Source organism: Pteropus alecto, unplaced genomic scaffold (assembly GCF_000325575.1).
Source record: "Pteropus alecto unplaced genomic scaffold, ASM32557v1 scaffold44, whole genome shotgun sequence".
NCBI lineage: Eukaryota > Metazoa > Chordata > Mammalia > Chiroptera > Pteropodidae > Pteropus > Pteropus alecto.
In genome coordinates, this window is record NW_006436812.1 from 5979241 (window position 1) to 5992527 (window position 13287).

Below are 13287 nucleotides of genomic sequence, written 5' to 3' on the forward strand. Positions count from 1 at the left end.
TATGGGCAACGTTTTCTTTGTGAGTCCCTAACCGTGGCAGCCTTGTGTCCTCAGTGGTAAGCATGGAGCCTGGTGGATGTTAGAATGCAGAGCAGCAGAGTAGGACAGCAAACAACCTTTAAGTTGTTTTTAAAATTTGTTTTAATTGTAAAAACATAACAGAATTTGCCATCTTAACTATTTTTAAGTGTACAGCTCAGTGGTGTTGAAAACGTTAACATTGTTGTGTAACCATCACCACCATCCACCCCCAGAACTCTTTTTGTCTTGCAAAACTGAAACCAGGCCCATGAAACACTAACTGTCCCTTCTCCCAGCCCCTGGCACCCACCATTCTACTGTCTGTCTCTATGAATTTGACTGTTCCAGGGACTTTATGTAAGTGAAATCATACAGTGTTTGTTTTTTTTGTGACTGGCTACTTTCTCTTACTATAATGTCATTAAGGTCCATCCATGTCGTAGCATATTACAAGATTTCCTTCCTTTTCAAGGCTTAGAAATATTTCATTGTATGTATATACCCATCTGGTTTATCTATTCATCATCAGTGAACATTTGAGTTGCTGAAACATTTTAGCTATTGTGAATAAAGCTACCATGAGTATAGAAATATCTCTTCGAGACCCTCCTTTCAATTCTTTTGGGTATATATATACCCAGAGGTGGAATTGCTGGGTCATACGATAGTTCCATTTTTAAGAACTTTTTGAGGAACTTCCATACTGTTTTCCATAGCGCTTGCACCATTTTACATTCATACCCACAATGCACAGGGTTCCAGCTTCACATCCTCACCAACTCTTGTTACTCTCTGTTCTTTAATTCCGGCTATCCTCACAGGTGTGAGATGGTATTGTAGTTTTTATTTACATTTCCTTAATGATTAGTGATATTGAACATGTTTTCATGTGCTTATTGGGCATTTGTATGTCTTCTTTAGAGAAATCTTTATTTGGGTTCTTTGCCCATCTTTTAATCAGGTAGTTTTTGTCATTGCTGCTGCTGCTATTGAGTTGTATATATTCTTTATATATCCTGGATATTAACTCTTTGTGAAATCTATGATTTGTAAATATTTTCCCTCATTTTATAGGTTGCCTTTTCACTTTGTTAATTGTTTCCTTTGATGCACAGAAGTTTTTCAGTTTAATAAAGTCCCGTTTGCATATAAATTTAAAAAATTTTTTAAATTATAGATTTACAGGAAATTGAAAAGACAGTACAGAGAAGGCCTGTGTACTTTTCCCCAGTTTCTTCCAGTGGTTCCATCTTATGTAATAATAGTGCAGTGCGGAAACCAGGCATTGACATCAGCACAGTGCATGTGTGCGGTTCTTTGCTGCTAACGTCGCGCGTGCGGACCTGTGTGAGCACCACTGCAGTCAAGATACACAGCATGCCCATTACCACAAAGATCCCTTTGTCCTACTCTTACAGTCACACCCCTTCCCCCCACTGATGTCTTCATCTCTCCACACCTGACATTCCAAGAATGTCAGGTTAGTAGAACCACACAGTACATAAATCTTTGAAGTTGGCTGCTTTCACTCAGCATCCTGCCCTGGGAGATTTCAGCCAGATTGTTGTGAATATCAGTAGTTCCAGGAACAAGTATCTAATTTCACTTGTGTTTAAGAAAAGAGAAAGAAACACATAACACTCAATCGCTAAACTTCAAGTAAATGGCTTTTTTCATCACAAAAGATAGTTCCTAAAAAATGCCCATAAAGTTCAGAAAAGAGATGATGGAAACATGAAGGTGTGGAGAAGGGAGAGGGCCCAACCCCTCCCACTCATCAGCCTTTCCCTCCTGACTGCTATGTTCAACTGGTGTCCTCGTGGCCAGTTGCTGAGGACCTCTTATCACCTGAACAAGTGAGTCCTGCTCCTCCTCTCCTGAGGCCATATGGGAGATCACAGCCTGGCCCCCAGTGTTGACTGAAAAATGATATTGACTAGGTGTTTCATCACCAAAAATTTATTTGGGAAAAAGGTTTGCAACCCACTGCATGCAGACATGGCAAGCTATGTGCACACTCTGGCCTGCATGCCAAAATGGATGGGTATTTATAGAAGGGAAAAGGAAGAAAGGGGAAGAGGAAGTTAAAACTATAGAGGTTTATTATAAACAGAGTTCTTTCTGTAGGGTTCTCACGTTTAGGAGCCAGTTCTCATGATTACATAGAGTGTGAGAACTTCCATAAGCCTTAGTTCTTCCTGTAGACCCTGACTGATTATTGTTTGCTTAAAGTTAGTCTTTAGAACTAGAAGCCGTTCAGATGTCAAAGGAAATGTTTTGTAGGGTCCAACTCTGAGCCGTCTTGATTCGGTGGGAATGAGTGCCTGCTGTAATTGAGCTGCTTTCAGGATCAGCGATAAATAAGATAAAAATAACCAGACTGCCTTTTTCTGTGGGCTCTATCCATCAGGTCAGTTGGCAATATCAGTGTTCCCCTTTTCCTTTCACAATCTGACTCTCAGTGCTGCCTGGGTGTTGCTCAGATGGGTTTGTCCATATCCCTGACTTGTCTGCATGTGTGGACATATCCCCAAGGGAAGTGTATTCGGTGTTGCTGTGGTGGGGCTTGCAGCCAGCGCATGCTTTCAGATCACATATGTCCTGTCTGGGAAGTGAGGGCTACAGCCAGCTCCTGGCCACCTCCAGGGTTTTCTAGGCCAGGAGTCGGGGGCCAGGAGGTTGCCAGCATGGTCTTCTGCAGCCCTGGGTTCTGGTGACTGGCAGGTTTCTAATCTCCAGTCTGAAGTACCCTAGAACAAGGGAAGGCGGGGTGTCTGGGGTAGGAGCGGCCTGGGCTTCCCATCTGAAGGTGAGACTTCTTGGTGACAGGCTGTGGGTGGTAGGGGCAGGCCTGGGTCCAGCGCTGGCCCAGTTGGCGTTCCCTACATTGTAGGTGTGGGTCTGTGCTCCCCCGGCAGGACCAGATGAGGCCAAGCCATGTGGATGGGGCGGTGATGCCCAGTGCAGTTTGGCCCCGCGGCTAAGTGCCGTGTCATTTCTCTTCTTCTAGTCGCCCCATTCGGCATCTTTCCGGATTGGACAGATGAGCAACGTGGAGCTGGATGATGAGCTTCTGGACCCGGTGAGTGGGCGTCATTCTTATTCATCTCCAAGCAGGACGAGGCCTGTTCTGTGGAGTTGCCGCCCAGCAGAGGGCAGACAGTAAACACCAAACCAGAGGATGGCAGATGTAGGGATGGCTGTTTGGGCTCCGGAACAGACGTGAGCAATTCTGCGTAGAGCTTGGGGGCAGATGTAGACAGTTCTGTACAGGGAACAGCGACAGATGTAGGCAGGGTTATGCAGAGCTCGGAGATTGTACAGAGCTCAGAGACAGTGAGGAGCAGGTGGCGGGGCCTTCAAAGCCTGACTGACCAGAGAAGACCGTTCCGAAGGCCATGTTCCCTGAGGCCGAGCCAGATGAGCAGAGATGGGGGAAGTATATGTCAGGTGTGGAACATGGAGTTAGCATGCTGTGTGTAGGTACAGGAGGAGGGCCCTGAAGGCAGAGTAAGCATCTAAGGTGGGGTGGGGCTGGACGGTGGTGACGTCCTCTTCTGCTCCTGTGTCGGGCCTGGACTCTTCAGCAGCTGCCAGTGGAACATTTCCTGAGCCCATCCCCCCAAACTTTCATTTGACTTCCTTCTCAGGTATCTTATAGTTCTGATTTTTATTTCTCTAGTAGCCAGTGATGTTGAGCATCTTTCATGTGCCGAAGCCCATTTGTATGTTTTCTTTAGAAAAATGTCTGTTCAGATCCTGTGCCCATTTTTTAATCAGGTTTTTTTTTAAATTGAGCCATAAGAGTTCTTTATGTATCCTACACATAAATTTTCTTGCCAAATACATGACTCGCAGAAACTTTATCCTGTTCTGTGGGTTTCTTCTCACTTTCTGACAATGTCCTGTGAAACAGAAAAGCTTTTTTTATTTTCTTTAGGAAAATGTCTATTCAGATCCTGTGCCCATTTTTTAATCAGGTTTTTTTTTAAATTGAGCCATAAGAGTTCTTTATGTATCCTACACATAAATTTTCTCGCCAAATACATGACTCGCAGAAACTTTATCCTGTTCTGTGGGTTTCTTCTCACTTTCTGACAATGTCCTGTGAAACAGAAAAGCTTTTTTTTTTGATGAAATCCAGTTCATCTTTCTTTTGATGTGCTCTTGGTGTCATATTCAACGAACCATTGCCTAATCTAAGATCATAAAGACTTACTGTTTTCTTCTAAGACTTCTCTAGTTTTAGATCTTGACCTGTTTCTCACTAGTTTTAGGTATGGTTTAAGATTGGGCTCCAACTTCATAAATTGCACTTGGATGTCCAGTTTTCCTAGCACCATTTTGTGAAAAGCCTATGCTTTCCCTTTTGAATTTTCTTGTCATCCTTGTCAAAGTCAGTTGGCCATAAATGTGAGAGTTTATTTCTGACTCGCTTGTCTGCCATCAATCTTTGTGTCTGTCCTTGAGCCAGTGCCACTCTGTCTTGACAATTGTAGCTTTGTAGTCAGTTTTGAAATCAAGAAGTTTGAATCCTCTAACTTCGTTCTTTTTCAAGCTTGTTCTGGCTCTTCAGAATCCTTTGTATTTCCATATGGATTTTAGGATCAGCTAGCTTGTCAGTTTCTTCAAAGACACCAGCTGGAATCTAGACAAGGATTGCGTCAAATCTTAATATAAAGTCTTTCATGAACACAGGATGTCTTTCCATCTATTAAGATCCTCAGTTCTTTTCAACAATGTTTTATCGTTTTCAGTGTACAAGTCTTACGTTTTTGTTAAACATATTTTAGGAATGAATTTTATTTTATATATTTTATTTTTGATGCTATTATAGAATTATGTTTTTAATTTTCTTTCCTATCGTTCATTACCATTGCATAGAATACATTTTATTTGTGTGTGGGGGGGGAGGGGGCAACCCTTGGTTGACTTCACAGATTGAAAGGACCATTTCAGATTGTTCATTACCATTGCATAGAATACATTTGATTTGTGTGTGGGGGTGAGGGGGCAACCCTTGGTTGACCTCACAGATTGTAAGGACCTTGTCAGCTTATAATCCCTTATTTTTTGTTTTTTACATCTCCAGCACCTGGTCTTTCTACGTGGTCTCCCATCCAAGTACTAACCAGGCCCGACCCTGCTTAGCTTCTGGGATCAGACAGGATCGGGCTTGTTCACAGTGGCTTGGCCGTAGACTACATTTGATTTTTGTATACCAATTTTGTATCCTTCAGGCTTACTGAGCGCACTATTAATTTTTACATTTTCTTGCCTAATTGCCTTGGTAGAACCTCTAGGACAATGCTGAATAGCAGTGGCAAGAGCAGGTATCCTTGTCTTGTTCCTGATCTTAGGGGCAAAGCTTAATCTTTCACCAATGAGTATGATGTTACCTGTGGGTTTTTGATAAATACCTTCATCAGGTTGAAGTTCCCTCCATTCCCAGTTGTCGAGTGTTTATATTACGAAGAGAGTTGAATACTGTCAGATGTTTTTTCTGTGTCTCTTGAAATGATCGTGTGTATTTTGTCTTTTATTCTATTGAACTGTCATTAAATTGTTTTTACTCACAACACTTCTGACGTCAAATGTGTGGGGTTTTTCTTACACCAGCTAATTCTCTGTTTCTCTAGATATCCCCTGAGTGTCCTACAAGTCAGTTCATTCTGATACTAACTGCATGACATTAGAACAGGCCCCACAGGCTAAGGGCTCAGTCTCACAAGACCACTCCAACTTCATACCCCAGTCCCAATTCCAGATTGTCACCTGTGCTTATGACTGACCAGCTATAAATTAGCGTTCCTTTGACCGACTCCCTCCTTGGGTTTCATAATTTACTAGAAGGACTCACAGAACTCAGGGAAACACTTTGCTTCTGTTTACTGGTTCATTATAAAGGGTACGACTCAGGAACTGCTGATGGAAATGATGCACAGGGAACGTGTGGGAAGGGCGTGGAGCTTCCCTGCCTTCTCCAGGAGCGCCACCCTCCTGGCACCTCCACGTGTTCGCCAACCCAGAAGCTCTCTGAACCCTCTCATTTAGAGTTTTTGTTTTTATGGAGGTTCTGTTATACAGGCATGATCGATTAAGTCACTGGTCATTGGAGATTAGCTCAGTCTCCAGCCCTTCCCCCTCCATAAAGGTTGGGACTGAAAGTTCCAACCCTCCAATCACGCCTTGGTCTCTCTGGGGACCAGGCCCCATCCCGAAGCCTAGAGGCTTGCAGCCACCCTTTCTATCTTATTAGCTCACGAAAGACACTCATCACTCAGAGATGCCCAGGGTTTTATGAGCCAGGTGCCGGGAACTGGTACAAAGCCCAATAATATATTCCCCATCGTACCACAGACATCCTACAGTAATTGTCTTTTAGATATTAAACCACTCTTACATTCCTGGGTGGTGTTGCAGGATGCAACCCACTGGCCTCTTGTCGAGAACTTTGTGTTTGTGTTCACAAGGGGTATAGGTCTAATGATTTCCCTTTCTTGTGGTATCCTTATCTGGCTTTGGGGTCAGGACAGTAGTGACCTCTTGAGACAAATGGGCACATGCACCATCCTCTCCTCGTTTGTACTTTGTTCTTCGGTGTGCTAGATTGTCAGTTTGTGGCTCTGCTTCTTCTTTTTCAGGAGGTGGACCCGCCTCACCCTTTCCCCAAGGAGATCCCACACAACGAGAAGCTCTTGTCCCTCAAATATGAGGTGGGCCTCCTTGCTGGGTGCCCCTGCCCCACACAGCCCCGGGCACTTTATCCCCTCTCCAGCCCTGCCCCCACCTGCTGCCCGACATGAATCTGGGACATGGTTTGGTCATTGTGTTGTCTGTGCCACCCTGGTCTGCAGAGCTTGGACTATGACAACAGTGAGAACCAGCTGTTCCTGGAGGAGGAGAGGCGTATCAACCACATGGTGAGTTTGGGGCCAGGCAGCCTGGACACTGCCCTGGTGACCCAGGGGCTAGTCTGGTGCTGCTTTTCCACCTGGGTGAGGTGATATGTCCCCTTCCATCTTCCTCCTGTCCTCAGTCCTCATGCCTCAGGTTCTGGTTTGTATCCTGGAGCAAGAGACACCCAATGCCTGATAGAGGAAAGGGTTTGTGTGTTACATCCCAGATACAACAAAGAAGGCTGTTCGTAGAGATACCAGTTGCAGTGACCAAAATGTCAACAACGGATTATGGATTGGTTGGGAAGGTCCACATCCCCCCCAACCCCGATGCTCTATTGTCTCTCAGATGTTGACCAAAGGCTGCCATCACTGACTTGGGGATGTGGAGTGCAGCAAGCTATGCATTATGGAAACCTGCAGAATTCTAGAGTCAGGCATACTGTCTCCAGAGTAGCCTATGTCTTGTGTCTCACAGTGTACTCACCTCTGAGTCGTGTCTCCCCCGCAGGCCTTCCGGACAGTGGAGATCAAACGCTGGGTCATCTGCGCCATGATCGGCATCCTCACAGGGCTTGTAGCCTGCTTCATTGACATCATGGTAGAGAACTTGGCTGGCCTGAAATATAAGGTTGTCAAAGACAGTATCCTTGTCTGAAGGTGCCCAGCACAGACAGGATAGGGCTCAGATCAAAACAGAGGGTCCCATGATGAAGTCTCACGAGTGGCCATGCAGCACAGAGTGGGCCTAGCAGGAGATGTCCCTGGGTTTGGGTGTTTGCCCTCCAGCTGGCGTAACTGACACTAGGCAGATGGCATCCCTGTCACCTGGGTTGTCAAAAGTTTCTGAGATGTGCAGGTCACGTGTGGGCCACCCCTCCTTCTCGTGTGCTCAGGGCATGCTTATACCAGGGTTGTGGCAGGCTGGGGATGTGGCACATCTGATGGTGGAGCCAGCAGTCTTCCTTGATGAGCCCAGATATCGACAAGTTCACGGAGAAGGGGGGGCTGTCCTTCTCCCTCCTGCTGTGGGCCACGCTGAACTCCGCGTTTGTGCTGGTCGGCTCAATGATCGTTGCCTTCATAGAGGTATGGCTTCAAGGGAACCCTGAATGGTGGGAGCCCTGAATGGTGGGAGCCCCTTCAGCTCACCCACCGCATCTTCTGCCAGGTGGTTCGCATGGTCACAGCAGTGTTCATGCTGAACAGTTCAGTCATAACAGAAGATGCACCTGGGCCTCTTCATCCCCTACCCTAGAGGTGTTGCCCCTCACCCACCCACACAGGCCCCGAGCCTGGCCCATGCCTGCCCCACACAGCAAGGACTTGGGGGAGCACACCACCCATGCCTAGAGGGTGCCCAGGTCGTGCAGAGCCACAGGAGCAGGGCCAACCCAGCCCAGAGGTCCAGGTGGAGGAGACCGCTTGACAGGATCGGACTTTCCTAGGGTGTCTGTTCATTCTGGGACTTCTCCTAGAAGCCTGTCCTATGGCCTGCCTCTTTGCTCCTCCTATGTCATGGGGTGTTGAAGGAAGAGGGGGCAGCATCCAGAAGCTTCTGTCTGGAGTACAGTGTGGTATCCCCCTAGAGGGTGGGTGCAAAGAGCTCTGGCCCCTCTTAGCAGGTGCATGAGGTATGCCTTCCGTCCATCCTGGAGCCTCCCCACCCTGCCTCCTTCAGTCTCCACTTCCAACCCCCTCCCACATCCCACAGCATCTGTACCTCTCAGTGGTGGCTCTGCATCTGGGGTGGGGAGATGTGGGAAGCCCCTTCCCTGGTGGCTGTCCCTTCCCGTCTCATGTCGTTGTCATCCCTACCCTGCCACCCTGCATCCTGGGAACCCCGAGGCTGAGTCTCCCTGGGTCCGCTGGCTGTGTCAGTTCACTCAGCTTGGCCAACTCAATGTTCACCTCTGTCTCCTCTCAGCCAGTCGCTGCTGGCAGTGGGATCCCCCAGATCAAGTGCTTCCTCAATGGGGTGAAGATCCCCCACGTGGTCCGACTCAAGGTGAGGTGACCCTTGGCTGGGAGCACAGTGCTTAGCGTGGGGATTCTTTGCTGGGTTAGAAGCTCTTCGTTTGTCCACCTGCACCTCTAAAGTTCACCCAGACCCATTTCGTATGCCACTGACAAGCATGTGTATGGATGTGCTGCAAGATTTTATGTATGTTTTCTTTGGAAAGTGGTAAAAAACTTTCTTTTTACATTTTAAATAACACAAAAATGCTTAAATGGTGTTTGTGCTATGATCGCAGCTTTGTGGAACATGTTTGTAAGTTCTGCACCGTGATTAACATTCTAACATGAGAGTACCTGTGTTGGAGTGGGAGACCTGCTGTGAGCTTTTTCCACTTGTCGAAATTTTTCGTAATACTCATTAGGTTTAATGTCATAGATGGCACACTGGTTCTGAGGGGGCTGGGAAGTCAGGTTTCCTCCCGTGGCCATTTCCAGTGTTTTGGTCAGGGCACCTCAGCCTGAGGTTCACTGAGGCTTTTCTCCTGCCCCTGTCTGGGGAACGGGTACTCCTAGGGGCCTGGAGTCTTGCAGCCCAGGAGCAGGGCAGGTGGTGGATACACTGGGGAGCAGAGTGGCCTCAAGAGGAGAGCTGTGCTGGCCCCTCCGCGTGCCCTCATTGTTGCTCATGGGTGCTGGGTTGCCTGTGTTATTATCACTTCACGTGCAGTGCTGTTGCTCAGGTTCTCAGACTGCATGTGACCTTTAATCAGAGACTTGACATATTTTCCTTTGTGTTCCAGACACTGGTGATCAAGGTGTCTGGTGTGATCCTGTCTGTGGTGGGAGGACTGGCCGTGGGAAAGGTAACAGAGCCTGAGGAGCACTGCCTTGGCTTGAGTCCCTCTACACTCTGTCCTCTCCGAGCTTGATGCAACTGTCCTGTGCTTTGCAGGAGGGGCCAATGATTCACTCGGGCTCTGTGATCGCTGCTGGGGTTTCCCAGGGGAGGTCAACGTCTCTGAAGCGAGATTTCAAGGTGAGTCCTCTCCTGATGGAGATGTCAATAATGAGAGTGACTGTGAATGTCTCTTGGAAAGGGGTCCCTCCTGTTCTGCATAGGCGTGCCCTGCCGGGACCGTCCTTGACATCAAATCTGGGGGTTTCCACAGTGTCCTGTTCTGGGGGCTCTCCTGGGGCCTGAGCAAGGAGTGTGCTCAGAGTCTGATTCTTGGCGTTTTCATGTGGATGTGCATTCTATGGAAATGGCCTGTAGCTCTGAACAGCTTCTCAAAGAACTGTATGACCTAGAAAGAGGTCAGGAACGACGTGTACAGATTAAAGATGCTTTATTTTTAAGATATACTTCAGAACAGTTTTGTCATGTTTCCCCCAAAAAGCCACCAGCATATTAATGGGTATTGCATTGAGTTTATATATGAATTTACAGAACAGTCTTTTAAAATCAAGAACACATTTAAGTTTTTCATTCATTCATTTTCGTTAGATATTTTGGTGGACTTTTGAGTTTTTTAACGTATTTGTTGCACAGACCATAAAGTTTAATTCTTGTTGTGATGGAATCTTTTTATTTTCTTGTGGTTGTTGGTACGAGAGGAAGTTCTTGCTGTTTTGTTGCCTCTTCAGTTCTGCCATCTGTGTGAACTCAGTAGTTGATGAGTTAATTGTCTAGAGACTCCCTTCTCCTCCCATCTCCCCCTCACCATCCCTCCCTACCCACCTCTCTTTGGCCCCTGTCTCGGTGGCCTCTAGCCAGCTTTCTTCTTTTCTGAGAAATGCCCTTGGAGAAGCTGGTTAAGACCCTGTCCCTGTCTGTTCTGTTCCCATTTTAGATCTTTGAGTACTTCCGCAGGGATACGGAGAAGCGGGACTTTGTCTCAGCAGGAGCTGCAGCTGGAGTGTCTGCTGCATTTGGGGCTCCTGTGGGTGAGGAGGGGCCCTGCCTGGTCTGACGAGTAACTGCCTATGTTGGGGAAGCCAGACTGTCCCTGCCATGTGAAGGAATATTCTTGGTGTTTGCAGACTCGAGTGCTGGGTAGGGGTGAAGCTGTCTGGTGTCTCCTGAGAGGCCCCACGGTTGACTCCGACATGGGCCTGGTGCCCTGGATCTGGGGTGTGAGAGGCTATGGGCGTGGGCTCCCTGCACCTGGGGCTCCTCATGCCTGGATGAGAACTTCAGGGCTGGGCTGCTGCTGTTCTAGGTGGGGTCCTGTTCAGCTTGGAGGAAGGTGCATCCTTCTGGAACCAGTTCCTGACCTGGAGAATCGTAAGTGCCCATGGACAGGCAGCGCCCATGCCTGCCTCCATGGCCTCACGCTCTGAGCCCACTTTGCTGTGCTCACCTGAGGTTCCTGTCGAGCTGTATTTGTTATGCCCCAGCTCTGTCCCTTGGGTTGTTGTGGCCCAGCTCTGTTCTCTCCTCTTGCTGCCTGCCCTTCCCCTGTCCATCGTGGCTGTTGTTCTTATCCTGGTTCTCCTCCACCTCTTCCTCGGGAAGCCCCAGACCCTCCTTCCATCAGCTCATCACTGGCTTGGCCCCACACTCACTTGGCCCCACACTCACCTTGAGGGGCCCAGCCTGCGAGGCTTTGGCTCTCTTCAGCCTTGGAGGGGCTCCAAGTTCCCCCTGAATGACAGGAGAGGAATCAGCCCCTCCTCCTGCAGCCCCCTCCCCAGCTCTGGAGGTTCATTTGGGTGGGCACTGTCGTTCTGATGGCACTTGTTTCTCTGCCCACAGTTCTTTGCTTCCATGATTTCCACCTTCACCCTGAACTTTGTCCTAAGCATTTACCATGGGAACATCTGGGACCTGTCCAGCCCGGGCCTCATCAATTTTGGAAGATTTGACACGGAGGTAACATTGCATTGTCCCCCTCACTGTTTCTGGTTCTTCTTGGTGCGGGGCCATGGGCATTTAGCCTGAGAACTTGGGCTTCTGGAAAACTCAATCTCTTCACTGTGAGATTGAGCTCTTGTTTACAGTGTTCTAGGGAAGTGCACATCTGACCTGACTGTGCAGGTTAGGACGCCCTGTCACCCAGGGGCCACCTTCAGGGTTGTCTCAGTCGTTCTCAGACTGTTGGACAACACCACTGAGACCTATGGGGCCTGGGGTGCTCAGGCAGCAGCTCATGGAGGGCAAGGAAGTGCAGGCCAGCGTCCACAGGGAGGCCTGGACCACGTGCTGCCACTGCCAGACACTGCATGGGGAGCTGGCTCCCAGGATGTCCACACACATGGACACAGTGGAGCTCTTGGGTCACCCAGGTCACTAGATGCGTTTCTAGGGCTCTCCGTTACTCCTCTTGATTCCTCCTTTGACAAAAGCTCAGGCCACCCCACCTTCTCAAGTAGACTAACACCTGGATAGGAGCAGGTGAAAGAAAAATAAAGCCTTACGGGGCCTCTGAGCACCTCCCAGACCAGCTTGTGCGAGAAGTCACACAGTCTGCCCAATTCCCAGTGTGTCTCCTGTGGGACCTCTACTGCACTGTAGGAAAATGCTAGAAGGTTCCCATGAATGTGGGCAGATTATATATAACGTCCAGTCCGTGAGTCTGAGCAGCAAAGAGCTGATGACACTTTTCCTCACAGAACATCCGCTCTCCCTCTTTGCACAGACAATGGTGTACACGATCCACGAGATCCCCATCTTCATCGCCATGGGCGTGGTGGGTAAGGGCCATCCCTCACAGGACACCAACCCGCCTGGCCCCATGAATACCCTTCACACTAAAGACAGCAGCTGGTGCCTCCCAGTGGGAACAGGGCCTGCAAGACTCCGGGCCTGGCCCAGCTTCGAAATAGCCAGAGAGGGCTGTGACCCCCCACACTCTGTTTGCTGTTCCAGGGCCACCCGGGGAGGGGAGGTACCTGTCAGGGAGACCGGAACGCTGCTTCTCCATTGGGAAACCCCACGAGGAAGTAGACTAGGCCCTGGACAGCGTCTGTTACTCTGTGAAAACCTTTTCCCTGAAAGGAAGGCAAAGCCTTTCAAAAATAAGCCCATCTGTCCATCGGGATGCGGTGACAGAGCAGGTGTCTTCAACCCCTCCTGTCCCCTCCTGTCCTCTCCTCTTCCCTTTGCTGCCTGGGTAGCCTCCATCACTCTTCCGAGTCCCTTACATTTGGCTCCTTCCTGGTCACAGGTGGTGTGCTTGGGGCTGTGTTCAATGCCTTGAATTACTGGCTGACGATGTTTCGAATTAGGTGAGAAACCTCTTTTGTGGACTGGGTTGACAGATGTGGCCCCCAGGGCCTTTGAAAATGGACTCATTGTGGGCTCTTTGCCCACAGAGCCACGTGGAATGCCACGTGCCAATGGTTTCTACATGCGGGGGACAGACGACCACAGGGCCAGGGGACAAGTAGGATTAGGCTACGGGAGGTC

The 13287-nt window shown here is 48.7% G+C and overlaps 1 protein-coding gene and 1 pseudogene across 1 annotated transcript in view; one reads left to right on the forward strand and one right to left on the reverse strand.

The window, feature by feature from the left end:
• CLCN7 (chloride voltage-gated channel 7) overlaps nt 1–13287 on the forward strand; it is a 26117-nt gene that overhangs the window by 4073 nt on the left and 8757 nt on the right. The window contains exons 2-14 of the mRNA XM_006913981.3: nt 3032–3103; nt 6666–6737; nt 6879–6944; nt 7432–7564; nt 7900–8009; nt 8848–8928; nt 9680–9742; nt 9832–9915; nt 10730–10823; nt 11099–11163; nt 11635–11751; nt 12518–12572; nt 13046–13106. Coding sequence (XP_006914043.1) covers nt 3032–3103; nt 6666–6737; nt 6879–6944; nt 7432–7564; nt 7900–8009; nt 8848–8928; nt 9680–9742; nt 9832–9915; nt 10730–10823; nt 11099–11163; nt 11635–11751; nt 12518–12572; nt 13046–13106 — 1073 coding nt within the window. The remainder of the gene's footprint in view (nt 1–3031; nt 3104–6665; nt 6738–6878; nt 6945–7431; nt 7565–7899; nt 8010–8847; nt 8929–9679; nt 9743–9831; nt 9916–10729; nt 10824–11098; nt 11164–11634; nt 11752–12517; nt 12573–13045; nt 13107–13287) is intronic.
• Nucleotides 5105–5223, reverse strand: LOC112481641 (annotated as a pseudogene).